Source organism: Notolepis coatsorum, assembly GCF_963971535.1.
Source record: "Notolepis coatsorum genome assembly, chromosome: 7".
Taxonomy (NCBI): domain Eukaryota; kingdom Metazoa; phylum Chordata; class Actinopteri; order Aulopiformes; family Paralepididae; genus Notolepis; species Notolepis coatsorum.
The window spans coordinates 176027097-176041799 of record NC_140171.1 but is presented as its reverse complement, the minus strand read 5'-3'; the positions used below and the strand labels follow the sequence as shown (position 1 = coordinate 176041799).

At 44.5% G+C, this 14703-nt stretch overlaps 1 protein-coding gene across 2 annotated transcripts in view; it reads left to right on the top strand.

Annotated features, from left to right (window-relative positions):
- Positions 1–6149, top strand: part of pex6 (peroxisomal biogenesis factor 6) — a gene marked incomplete at its 5' end in the record, with an annotated part of 108421 nt that extends 102272 nt beyond the window's left edge. For both annotated transcript variants that reach the window (XM_084318075.1, XM_084318074.1), the window contains one exon: positions 5673–6149. In XM_084318075.1, coding sequence (XP_084174201.1) covers positions 5673–5809 — 137 coding nt within the window. In that variant the 3' untranslated portion in view covers positions 5810–6149. The remainder of the gene's footprint in view (positions 1–5672) is intronic.
- Between the last annotated feature and the right edge of the window lie 8554 nt (positions 6150–14703).

Sequence of the window (14703 nt, the reverse complement as noted above, 5' to 3'; positions counted from 1 at the left end):
TCCGTACGTTTGGTACCAGGTACGTGACTATGTGTTTACATGGACAGCAGTTTAGCTGGGAATTTATTATTGCTTCAGTGTCGGTGCCTATACTGGGCGCGGATTTTTTGTGTACTCACAGACTGTTAGTGGACGTTGCGAACCGTAGGCTGATTGGCTCTGTGTCCTTTGACACATACCCCTGCACACTGGGGGGGCCGGGGCCGCCTGCCCTGGCCAATATGCTCGCCACAGGCGATATGTACCAGCGCCTCCTCGCTGAGTTTCCTGCTCTGACTGTCCCCACTTTCTCTGCCTCTGTCGCCAAGCATGGGGTGGAACATTACATCCCAACGGTGGGCCCGCCAGTTTATGCACGGGCGCGCCGCCTGGATGCTGCTAAACTGGCAATAGCCAGGGAGGAGTTTGCCACAATGGAACGGCTCGGCATTGTGCGCCGGTCCAACAGTCCTTGGGCCTCCCCACTACACATGGTCCCCAAGGCGGACGGGAAGTGGCGTCCGTGTGGTGATTTCCGTCGCCTAAATAACATCACCACTCATGACCGGTACCCAGTGCCACATATCCAGGATTTCTCTGCCCACCTGGCGGGCGCCACAATTTTTTCTAAAATAGATTTGGTGCGTGGCTACCACCAGGTACCGGTCCATCCGCTCGACGTGCCCAAGACTGCCATTATCACCCCGTTTGGACTGTTTGAATTCCTGCGCATGCCATTCGGCCTTAAAGGGGCAGCGCAAACATTCCAGCGGCTGATGGACTCTGTGCTGCGAGGCCTGTCATTTTTGTTTATTTATCTGGACGACATCCTGGTAGCCAGTGCATCGGTGGAGGAGCATCGGGGACATCTCCGTCAACTGTTCGAGCGGCTCAACGAGCATGGGCTGATCGTGAACCCGGCCAAATGTCAGTTTGGCCTGCCGGCCATGGATTTCCTGGGCCACCATGTCTCTTCCCAGGGGGCTGTTCCTCTACCCGCCAAGGTGGAGGCAATTGCTGCTTTCCCCCGCCCCCTCACCATCAAACCTCTCCAGGAGTTCCTGGGGATGGTTAATTTTTACAATAGGTTTATAGCCCATGCGGCTCACCTGATGAGACCTCTGTACGAGGCGTTGAAGGGGAAGAGAGCCAACGATGACGTGGGCTGGTCCCCGGAGCGGGTCCAGGCATTTGAGGGCTCTAAGGCTGCCCTTGCCAACGCTGCTATGCTGGCACACCCATCTCCTGCTGCTCCTATAGCCCTCACCACCGATGCCTCCGATTATGCAGTAGGTGCGGTGTGCGAGCAGTGGGTGGCTGGCGCCTGGCAGCCTCTGGCCTTCTTCAGTAGGAAGCTGCGCGACAACGAGAGGAAGTATAGTACATTCGACAGGGAGCTCCTGGCCCTCTTCCTCGCCATACGTCACTTCAGGTTCTTGCTGGAGAGCCGCAAGTTCACAGTTTTTGTCGACCACAAGCCCCTAACGTTTGCCATGGCCAAGACCACGGAGCCATGGTCGGGGCGGCAGCAGCGCCAACTTTCCGCCATATCGGAGTTCACTACCGACATCCAGCATGTAGCCGGTAAAGACAACCAGGTGGCGGACTGCCTCTCCCGGGCGCGCGTCAGTCCTGTGCACCTGGGCATCGACTATGTTGCCATGGCTGCTGACCAGCTCACCGACTCAGACCTTCAGGCGTTCAGGACGGCTGTGACAGGACTTCGACTTGAGGATGTGGTGTTTCACGACAGCGGCGCCACGCTCCTCTGTGACGTCTCCACTGGCCAGCCCCGCCCCATGGTTCCAACTGACTGGCGCCACCGGGTATTTGACACCATCCATGCCCTTTCACACCCTGGGGTAAAGGCGTCGGTCAAGCTGGTAGCGGCCAAGTTCGTCTGGCCGGGCCTTAGGAAGGACGTCAAAGTATGGGCGGCCTCCTGTGTCGCGTGCCAGCGTGCCAAGGTACATCGTCACACTAAGGCCCCCCTGGAGCCGTTTCTCATTCCAGAGAGGCGGTTTGACCATGTCCACGTGGACCTGGTGGGCCCACTTCCCCCGTCTCAGGGTTTCACACACCTCCTCACTATGGTGGACAGGACCACCAGGTGGCCGGAGGTTGTTCCCCTGTCATCAACAACGGCTGCGGAGGTGGCTCGGGCGTTTATCTTCGGCTGGGTCACTCTGTTTGGCACGCCATTGGACCTGACTTCAGACAGGGGATCCCAGTTCACTTCTGAGCTGTGGAGCACCGTGGCTGAGGGACTTGGGGTGAAACTCCATCGTACCACAGCATACAACCCAAAGGCCAACGGCATGTGTGAGCGTTTTCACAGATCCATGAAGGCCGCTCTCCGGGCCACGCTCACAGATGGCAACTGGGTCGACCGTCTTCCGTGGGTCATGTTGGGCCTGCGTACTGCCCCTAAAGAAGACCTGCAGGTCTCTTCAGCCGAATTGGTTTTTGGTCAACCGCTGAGGGTCCCAGGGGAGTTCCTTCCTGGTTCCTCTGCCCCTTGGTCCACTACAGCTCACCGATCTGCCTTCCAGGACGCAGCGAGGGTGTTTGCCCCAGTTCCCACACATCACTGCCTTCCCCAGTCCTACATTCCTAAGGACCTGATGACTGCGAGGTATGTGTTCATCCGTCATGATGCCCACCGTTCTCCACTGCAGGCTCCCTATGACGGGCCCTTCCGCGTCCTCGAGCCGGGCCCCAAGTACTTTGTGGTGGACATGGGGGGGAATAAGGAGCAGATCTCAGTCGATCGTCTTAAGCCTGCTCATGTGGTCCCAAATGGGCCGGTGGAGCTGGCTCAGCCCCGGCGCCGGGGCCGGCCGCCCAAGTTTTCCCCTGTCCCATGCCCTCCGGCCGTTGTTACCCCTACCTTTCCACCGACGAAGCCTCGGCGGCGGCGGGGACGGCCCCCTGCCCCTACCCTTACCCTTTCCCCTTCCACGTTCCCTGTGACTGTTAAATACAGTCGTTATGGCCGCGTGGTCAGACCTCCTAAAAGAGACTGAAGACACTGGGTGCACTGTTTTTGGGGGTTTGTTGTGTTCAGTTCCGTTTGTTTGGTGTTGCACTGAATGTCAATTCTGAATGTTCGGGGGGGGCCTGTGTGGTGGACACTAGATGGAGGTGTCTCACTTCAGAATGGACACTGATTGAGTGACAGGAGGGAGTTGACTTAAGGGTGTGGCTGTACCTTGGTTCGGTTGGATTTGTTTGGAAGTAAAGTTCAGAGACTTGATACTCCGTCTGCTCGTCTCATTGATTCACTTCCACAATATCTGCATTATTTTATCCCACTTTATGCTTTGCTGCTTGTTTTACGCTGATTTTATGTCTTATTTCTTACTGATGTAAAGCACTTTGGACTGCAATGTGAAAGGTGCTATACAAATAAAGTTGTTATTATTATTATTATTATTATTATTATTATTATTATTATTATTATTATTATTATTATTATTATTATTATTATTATTATTATTATTATTATTATTATTATTATTATTATTATTATCTGTGTTTACATCAGGAGTAATGCTAGCTCTGATTGATGTTATTTAAGAATAATGCAAGTTCTTAACATTTTGATGCAGAAGACTGCGGAGGGGTGGGGGCAGTGTTGAGTGTCAATGGCGGATAATAATATTATAGTTTCCAGCATTCTCTGTCATAACCTAGTCCTTTCTTGCCATCCGTATTGCTTTGTTATAGGCCAGGGGTCAGCAACCTTTACTATCAAAAGAGCCACTTTTCCCCCGTCCCACAAAATAAAATGCTCAGGGAGCCGCACAACCTATTTACCCTTAAAATGAAGATAACACAGTGTATAACGTTTTATATATCCCCAAGCATACCCCACATTTAGCATAAAACGTCTGACAATTGCATACCCAAAGTAATTTGCGATTTATTATACTGTATACTTATAGCACACAGTTTGTTGCATTAATGGGATTATAAAGCAACAAAAAGAAAATGTTTGACTTTTTATTGCTGTTTTTACCTGTTATAAATAACAAAGGAAAACCTCAAACTCTTATGAAGAGGAGAAAAAATACTGGCTGTGTAGACGTATTTTTAAATAAAACACAGAAGAGGAGAAAAAACACTGGTGTCTGTAGACCGACTTTGAAATAAAACCCTTAACTATTCAGGTATATTTGAGTCCTCCCCTTATTTGTGGAACATTTATAAAATAAAAAGTAGTCCACTTTGAAAAAAGACTACCATGTGTAGACCTACTTTAAAATAAAACACAGAAAAGGAGAAAAAACACTGGTATCTGTAGACCTACTTTGAAATAAAACCCTGTACTATGCAGCTCTATTTGAGTCCTTCCCTTATTTGTGGAAAATCTATAAAATAAAAAGTAAATTTTTCGTTGTTCCCAAATTTCACACCACATATCAGGCATACAGGTAAGCCTGCATCGTTAGTCGTGAAAGCAAATTAATCTGTCCACGCTGAATTAAACCCTCTATTTTCCTCAGATTTTCCTTTTTTTGGATTTATCCATAGCTTACTGGGGGGTCGGAAACTCAAGATTAGCCACCTGCAGACGGCAGGGAGAGGCGCGGGGTGTGACGTATTGTATATTTTAGTTGATGAAATATTTTTGTTGACTAAATATCTTAGTTGATGAAATATTTTTTCATTTCAGTGTCACAGTATGACATCGATCTCCAAAATAAGAGACAAAAAAAATGTATCAAAAAAAGCTGATTGGCTAAAGAGCCGCATGCGGCCTCAGAGCCGCAGGTTGCCGACCCCTGTTATAGACAGTCATGGTTTCTTTATATATGTCGCAGTGAACTGTGAGCTTATTTTGCCTCCATTTTCGTTCAGCAGCTCTACAAATCCTCTTAGTCTGACCAACACTGCTATTCTGTAACCATGGGGAGATTTTGTCAGTTGACTTCGTTTTAACCTTCAGTGGATCTTGTGGTCTTGTGATATTATATATCTGCCAGCCTTCTTTTAACTACAGTTCAGGTCTTTGTTGAGATTGTTGTAGGTTACCATCAAGTACACAGTGAGGGTCAGATATAGGTCATTAGATTACTGAGATGCTAAGTGCTAAGTCTAGGGTGTTAGTTACCATGTCATGTTGCCAACGTGTTCATTCATTCAGCTCCAAGCTGTCCAGTAGGTTGATAAGCTCAATAGCCTTGTGGTCATTCTTAATTAATATGAATAGTCAGATCTCCATGTATGACTAATCTTCCACATCTAATTCTACCAACTATATATATAGTTATAGTTATAGCTCTACAAACAAGGTGACGGACTCCTATCTTTTAAAGCGTGGCAGTGAATAGATGGGGCCCGAAAAAGGTGTGGCACCCAAGGTGTTAATCGCATGCCTAACCCGGCCTAACCTAATAGAGATCACTTGATGAAATACAATATGCGTACTCGCCAATGCCATGGACGTGCATGCGGTAGACAGTTAGTTACAATTATACAGGTCTTGCAGTGAGTTTCAGCAGCTGTGGCACATTTTCCTCTCATACCGACCTGGCGGGGAATGTACATACAATATATCCCGGGAATTGTGCAAAATCACAGTTGTTCCACATTTAGTGTAACATACTGTTTATGAATACTGTTTATTCCCACTTCTTTTGTTAATTGCACTTCTCTCTTTCCTCTCCATCGGTCTTCTCCATCCTCAGGCCTCGACACAGAGGACTCTCCTCTCATGCTGTCCACGGAGGACTTCAGCCAAGCCCTGGAGAGCCTCAGGCCGTCCGTCTCCAACCAAGAGCTGCTCAAATATCAACATGTCCAGCAGAAGCTCGCTGCAAAGTAACCCAGCCACCCCCAAGAGACTCGCGCTGAGCTGTGCTCGCTCCTCTATCGCTGCACTTCAACTGAGTCATCTATGGGACCAATTTACTTGTAAATGTAGTTGGAAAAGGTGTATAGTGTCGATAGATTTTGGCCAAAGTTGCAAAGGTTAGAAACCAAATTAATGTATTCTTTTATCTATGTATTCCTAATATGATTTAAAATTGTGTGTGACTTCCATTATTCCAAATTGTGATTTTCGGTTTATGTGGGTGGGGAAATATTTGTAGTTGTTTATTTGTAGTCTGTTCATTTTGAGGTATGTTAGCACTAGAACAGCCATGGAGAAAATGTCACTGATTCCCGCCGGAAGGGGTCAGATGACCCCACAGCTTATATGAAAAATTAACAGTGTAAACTATATAATTACCTCTTAATATAAAAATATGATGTTTACCACAAGTTTGAGTGAAAAAAAAAAAAAATAATAATAATAAATACAAATACCTTTTTTTCTTTTTTTTTACTTTTTTTTTTAGTGTTTATCGCTTTTCTGGTCAAGCATTACCGACAGAAACAGGTTGAAATGGGATGTAGAGCAGGGGAAGACATTCTGAGAAATGACGGCGGGTCCGGGAATCGAACTCGTGTCCCCCAGATCCGTGACGAGCACGGTTTTCCCCGACGCAGAAATAGCGCCGAGATATGCGGTGAGCTACGGGAGCTCCCCAATAAATACAAATATTATAATTTTTTTTGTTATTATTTTTGGATGGAAGAGCCACACATTGACGAGCAAAGAGCCACATGCGGCTCGCGAGCCATGGGTTGGCCACCCCTGCGCTAGACGCTCGCAAAGTGCTGTGACTTTCCACATATATATTCCATATATATGTGGAATAATGTTCTAATTACATTTTCCTGAAGTCATTTTGAAATTTCAGAAACCGTACCAGATAAAACGGGTACTTTTGGGAAAAGTCATTGAGTGACAGAGCTGGAGCTCGACCGAGTGACAAGGACACATTTATTGAAAATGCCTCGGGGTCATGTGACCCCTTGTCGGCTGTGCTAGTGTTAAGTGTACTTTACCTTTCAGTTGAGTTCTATTGAATACGCTTTAAAGCCTGGGCTTACAGAGACAAGTTATGTTGTTTTTTGTGGGACTTGATGCAATGAGTACACAATAGGTAAACAATGAGTACACAATAGGTAAACAATGAGTACACAATAGGTAAACAATGAGTACACAATAGGTAAACAATGAGTACACAGTAGGTAAACAATGAGTACACAGTAGGTAAACAATGAGTACACAATAGGTAAACAATGAGTACACAATAGGTAAACAATGAGTACACAGTAGGTAAACAATGAGTACACAATAGGTAAACAATGAGTACACAGTAGGTAAACAATGAGTACACAATAGGTAAACAATGAGTACACAATAGGTAAACAATGAGTACACAATAGGTAAACAATGAGTACACAATAGGTAAACAATGAGTACACAGTAGGTAAACAATGAGTACACAATAGGTAAACAATGAGTACACAATAGGTAAACAATGAGTACACAATAGGTAAACAATGAGTACACAGTAGGTAAACAATGAGTACACAGTAGGTAAACAATGAGTACACAATAGGTAAACAATGAGTACACAATAGGTAAACAATGAGTACACAATAGGTAAACAATGAGTACACAGTAGGTAAACAATGAGTACACAATAGGTAAACAATGAGTACACAATAGGTAAACAATGAGTACACAATAGGTAAACAATGAGTACACAATAGGTAAACAATGAGTACACAGTAGGTAAACAATGAGTACACAATAGGTAAACAATGAGTACACAATAGGTAAACAATGAGTACACAGTAGGTAAACAATGAGTACACAGTAGGTAAACAATGAGTACACAATAGGTAAACAATGAGTACACAATAGGTAAACAATGAGTACACAATAGGTAAACAATGAGTACACAATAGGTAAACAATGTCAGTGTTTTTTAATTGCCTTAAACTCCTCACCAGGAGCACACCTTCACTGACGTGGCAATTCCAGGAATATGATTTATAGGTATCTGTTCAAACGTTGTCATAAATTGTTATCAAATTAAAGTGCTAGTTTTATTTATTCTTCCTGCTTCTGCTTTTCTCCAGACGCACACCCTTCCAAAACATATTTAAATCATTTCCGCTCCTCCAAATCAAGAAAAATAATTAATGTGCAGTAATGGGGGAAAAAACTGTTTTGATGGTGGACATGGGGGGGGGGGGGGGGGGTCAACTTCAGACAGTTCATAAAACGTAGTTTAGTTAAAAATAGAGAGCACATTGCGCTCGTCACCAACGCAAGAGACCGGGTTCGGCTCCGGCTGTCGGCGTTGCCTCCGGCTTGGGCCGGCCGTCATACTAACTCAATTGGCAGAGTTAGAGGGTGGAAGTCGATGGGTGGTAATCTGGACGTTGTGGACAGCGACCCCTACAGGTCGGTTGGGGGACGCCTGCACAGCAGAGACAGGAAATGGCGGGGGTAGTGTGAGCCTCCCACACGTTACACCTCGCCGAATGAGAGTCCACGCTGGCAGGTGAAAAGATGTGACAGGCTGCCTCCTCATGTATCGGAGGGGACACGTGATGCAAGGCTTCTATCCTCCCTACAACCGGCCAGTGGGGGGCATATGTGAGCAACGTTCAAGACGGGGGAGGGGAGAATTGGCACAGCTAAATCGGGATGGGAGAAAAATTGAAAATAGAGAAAAAAAGTGGATCAAACAAAAAAAAAACAGATAGAGCACAGTACCTACAGAGTAAAAGTACAGTATGAAGAGGTAGAAATATATTTCATAATTTATTATATGGCAATATCAACCAAATTCACCAATTAATATTAGGTTAGATCTATCTGAATGTGCCCCCCAGTCTACAGAGCACTTTGAATATTGACTCCCTGGTCACATTGGGACATTTAAATAAATGAGCTTTTACATCTTTAACACCTCACACTGTATTCACTGACATATTCAACCTGTCCTTAGAACAGTGTCATCCCCACCTGTTTGAAAAAGGTCAACTATTGTCCCTGTACCCAAAAAATCCACACCTGCTTGCACATTGACATATATAATGTATAAAGAAGGCACGGCAGCGCCTCTACTTCCTTAGGCGCCTAAGGAAGTTCAAAGTGAGTCAGACGATCTTAAATAACTTCTAGTATTCTATATAGAGAGCATCCTGACTGGTAACATCCCCTCCTGGTTTGGGAATAACACCGCACACGACCGCAGCAGACTGCAGAGAGTGGCACGTTCAGCCGAACGCACTTCCCACTCTCCAGGACGTTTACAACAAGCGGTGCAGGGGTAAGGCTAAGAGAATAATCAAAGACTCTAGCCACCCAAACAACTGCCTCTTTGCACTGCTGCGGTCAGGCAAGCGCTACAGGGAGTCTCTCATGGCCAGTACAGAGAGACTCAAAAGGAGCTTATATCCCCAGGCCATCAGGATGCTCAATGACACTATAACATCATCAACCCATCCATCTACACTCACGGCACACACATCCACACGCACACACTCACTTTAAACAAACACTCACTTTAGACACTTTAACACTACATTATATTTATCTATTTATTAAAGAGATTTGCACTACATTCATACCTCATTTGCATATGCACATTGCCTTAAACGTTTTTGTACATTTTTACTTCATTGTACTTTAGGTTGTACTTTAGTTTGTATATTGTATAGTGTTATTCTTCTTTTACTTACCCACATATGATGCAGGTGGGTATGTATGATAGGTACACTGAGTAAAGTTATTTCAGTGTGCCAGTTGGTACACCATTCTGATTGACAAGCTAAAAGCAATTGGTTTTGATAGTTCATCAGTGAGCTGGATGCAATCCTACCTGGAGGGGAGAGAACAGATGGTGGAGGTAAACGGTACCCTATCCCCCCCCCCCTCCTCCCAGTGAGCTGTGGTGTTCCACAAGGAAGCATACTAGGACCGCTACTGTTAATTTATGCAAATGACATGTCGTCAGCTTGTGACTGCAACTTGTTCTTGTTCGCGGACGACTCAGCCCTGCTGGTCTCTGACAAAAACAAGTTACAGGTTGAAAAAACCCTCAGCTCTGAACTCGGCAGAATCTGCACCTGGCTCGCTGATAACAAACTATCATTACACCTGGGTAAAACAGAGTCCATTCTCTTCGGATCAAATAACAAACTCAGCAAGACCGACGGCTTCTCAGTTACAGTTACAGTTATATTGTCACAAGGAAAGATGAAATTACATACCTGGGTTCCATCCTAGAGGCAAATCTTTCCTGTGACAAAATGGCATCCAATGTAATAAAAAAAGTCAACCAACGAACTAGATTCTTGTACCGGATCTCCTCTCTGGTAAACAAGAATACCCTGAAGACTCTGGCAGGAGCACTCATTCAAGGGTACTACGACTATGCTTGCACCTCATGGTACCAAAGCACCTCAAAGGCACTAAAAACAAGATTACAAACATCTCAAAACAAACTGGTAAGACTACTGCGTGACCTTACCCCTAGAATCCACCTCTAGGCGAGTCAATATATGGTTTAACCCCAAAAAAATTGATACAAAAGGTTTTTCAATGGATTCTGGTAGTATTGGGCGTGCTAAATAACATACTAAAAGTCGACCAAAATCGACCCCTCCGAAAGCCGTCATTTCCAAGATGGCGTCCCAGATGGCGCCAGGGCGATTAAAATGGCTATATCTCAAATTAAGAAAATGGTGCAAAGGATTTCTCAACTGATTCTGGTACCTCTGGGCATGCTCACTAACATACTAAAAATATAGGAAAATACACATTCCAGAAAGGCTTCATTTTCAAGATGGCGTCCAAAATTGCGGCTGGCCAAGCTTAAAATGGCTATATATATGTCAATATAAAAATTATATAAATGATTTTGTCATTTGATTCTGGTACCCCAAGTACCCCTAGACATACTTAGGAACATACTAAAGTTTTAGGGAAATACACCTTCCGAAGAGGCTTAATTTTCAAAATGGTGTCCAAAATGACGACTGGGAGCTTAGAATGCCTGTATCTCAAATGGGAAAACATTTCTAAAGGATTTATAAACTGATTCTGGCACCTCTATACATTAATAACGAGCAAAATATCTAGCTAAATATATCTGCTAGGAATGCATCATTTGCATCATCAAAATGGCTGCCTGTAGCTTATTTTGGCTAAAATTAAAATTGGTTATTATATTCAACCTAGAAAGCTGGCTTTGGTGTTGAACACAAAATAAATGACCCACTTATTGTGGTCTTTAGGCCTACTCATCATCATCTTCAGGATCCTCTGGGAGAAACTTGTTATGTGGATTGTCACATTCATGAAGTTGACATGGTCCACAGACAGTAGTACAAGTTAGTCCATATTTTCTGCATGAGCAGCGAAGTGTCTTGCAGGCAGTGGTACAGTTACAATGAATGACCTTCAAGAGACTGTCTGGAGCAGCATTCATTGTTGACATGAGTGGGACAAATCTATTGTCCTGCAGGTTCCAGCCCCAGTCTAGAGCATCTATGCCATCATCTGTTCCCATCCAGACCATGACCTGGTAGTATGCTCTACGACAGTGGAATTTGGTAGCAGATTCAGTTGGTGGTAGACGTTCGTTACCGTTGATGAAGCTGAGACAACCTTCTTGCTGAAAATGTTATATCTCATTTTTGCAAGCGAATCTGTGCACTTTCCACCAAAAAAGACAGCCATTGCTTGGCACCCAAGGTCATCGATCACATCTGTTGTCTGGTTTGGTACAGTGAATGCATTGGCACAAGCCTGAAGGACATGATCCCCCTTTACAAGTTTTTGGAATGCTGTCTTTTTGCCAACTCCGAAGATCCGGGAAGTTGTGTCACAGCCAGTCACAGCATGGATGAACAGCAACTGAGAACACACATCCTGTCCGAGTACTTCTTTCAAATGGTTTATGGCGTACACTTTAAAACTGCCATCAGCTTTCGACTTGTCTGATCTGAAATAAAGGCCCTTGCTATCTCACTGTGCATAGTAAAGAAGTAAGACGAGGAGATCAGTATCTTCTCCAATCAGCGTCGTGGTGTGAAGAAGAGATGATCCCACTGCGGCCCTTACTATGTCTACATCAGCATCTCCAAGTGAATTGACCACAGTGCAATCCCGTTCTTTCAGTTCATCACTTATCATGTGGATCAGTTTCTGTTTATTCAGATCTCTTGACAGGAACTCCTCCTTCTTACCTGAGAACTCTGTCTCAGCAGTGAAGTTGACAATGGGATGAATATTGTTTCCTCTTCTTTGATGTGTGTTGTCTTTAATGGATGGCCCTCATAGCCATCAAACACAATGGTTGTAGCTGAGCCATAATGTTGGATGGTGAAGTCTGCATATGACAATATGTGCAATTTTACCATAGCTTTGTCCGTGCTTCCATTGTATTCGGTGAAGGAGTGAACCACCATCAAGAACATAATGCTCCGTTTCTGGTACAGAATCTAGGATTGCATCACTTGCATGATCACAGATCGCGTGCGCTAGTTGTGGTTTATCAGCTTTGTGGAAGACGTTTCCGGCTTCAAAGAGGGCAGGAGGGAAAGGACTGAGTTCGTAACGCATAACCTCCTCCAATGACAGCTCTCCAGTTTGGGAGACAATAAGGAAACGTTGAAAAAGAAGTGCAGAATCAATGATTCGATCAGGAGCAACCTTGATAGACGATTTTTGTCCAAGGGTTATGGCTTTATCCTTTCTACTAAATGAAAATGTGAATGCCGGCTGTCCGATCATTTTGTGCATGATGTTGTGTCCAACAGAGTCATAATCATGCACGTTCACTCCATCCTCAGCGACAACACCTGTAACAACATTCCTTAAAGAAGAGTCTGGAGAGAAAGGTGAACATATAGCAAGTTTTGAAGTGATCTTCTCCAGGTCAGCAGCATCCCTTTTCATCCTTGCCTCTGTTGAATCCTTGTGCTGTTCTGATGTTGTGTATGTCTGGTTTGAGAACTCCTGCATTGCGGTGTTATACTCTGATGTTATGACCTTTGACATTGTCCAAAGGGATCTCTGATTGTCGGTCATTCCACTTCCATGTGTCATCCCTCCTGTAGTCTTCAATGACCTCATCAATGTTGTTTCGATTACAAGATCTGAGCTGAGGCCTGCCCATGATTGGCTGCTGCGACGGATAACATGAAAACCCTTTTCAAATTGTCTGAAGACATCTGGGTGGTTGATGTGAAGCTGACTCATCTCTTGGACATAAAAGTGTGCCGATTTCAAGTAATTGTAATGCCCAGCCGCAGCGAATATCGGCATGCATTCAGAAACAGCGCGTAGGTGCAAAAGCCAGGAACCTGTGCGATCTGCTGTTATCAGTGACCTAGCAACTTCTAACATGTGTTGGTAATTTAGCCACAACTGACTAGTTTTGGATCTAGCACACAGTTCCATCTTCCTTTTTCCCAACTCTTCATTTATTGTAATGAGGGTCTCTGATGTGAACACTGTTTCCAATGGCATTTCACCCTTAACTATTGAGGTATACATTGCTGTTCAACCATTGCTGCAAATTCATGACTATCATCTACCATTTATGATATTATCATGCGGTTAAGACATTTGTCAACCAGAAGATGGCCACGGAATGCTCTCTGAACTGATTTGCCTGTCATCATATGGGCTACTGAGTTCTCCCCATAGACTACCCCTAGAATGTCCTTAAGTCCTGTACCGTCCATCAGTGTACCAATTGCTCCTAGCAAATTCATAAATGTGTGAAATCCTCCTAGGAGCAGGACAAAGGACTTGAGGTGACTGCACTGTGGTGAATCTAGGATTATCTCTGCTGCTTTCCAATATAGGGGTTGGTCAAATGTAACTACTGGGGCAAGGTGGTGTTTGGATGCCAGACCACAAATTAACTCCAGTGTTGACAGAATGCATGTTTTGTCTCCGGAGTACATGTCTATCATTGGTAAGTAACTCACTGAAGACTGCCCTGGATGTTCATCTCCCTTATGAATAATGTGCATCATCCCCTGCCAACCAGGTGCAGGCTGTTTGAAATTGAACGATAACTCCCAAAGCAGATCAACCATCTTGTTACATTCTGCGAGTCTTGGAAGTTCTTTAAATGTGGTGTCTCTGCAAAAGTGTTTGGCAAAGTGATAATCTATTATCACAACTTTTGACCTCTGCACAAGATTCAGTTCATTAATTCTGAACCTCGGAATCCTTTGGTCTGTCTTCTGTCCTGGTGTCAAGGAAGCTATCATGCCCATCCCATGAAATGTCCCTTTCCCCTCAATTGTTAGAATATTATGATCTACATTGTCTGCAGCAAATAAGACGGTCGTGTTCAACACATCAATATCCTTACCAAGCATGTTTGGTGCAGTACAATTTGCAGCATTCATTTCAAACCTCTTCAGTTCAGAATAGGAAGAGCAGAATCCCATCTTATTCAGCATATCTACAATGAACCGAGACCGGTTTAAGTGGTGCATTTGCACTGCTAGGCCAATTTGCAAAGGGGCAAGGACAGCTCGTGGTCGGACTGCCTGTATGATTGCGTGGCCAATACTAGCAATTTTCTGCTCTGTCTCTTTACCGACAAACAAAGCTTTTAACACAATGTGGAGTGATTGTGGAATATAATCAAGGGCATTCTGTAGTTTTAGTGTCTCTGTAGTTGGGTACTCATTAACAGGTGGAACATTAGTCATTATGTCACTTTTTATGAGTTTTGCAGCTGTTTCAAGTAAGTGTCTCTTCTCAGACTCTTCATCACTGTTTTGTTTTGTGTTGTTATAGTAGGATCTGAGTATGTCTGATGTTTTCTCTCTTAT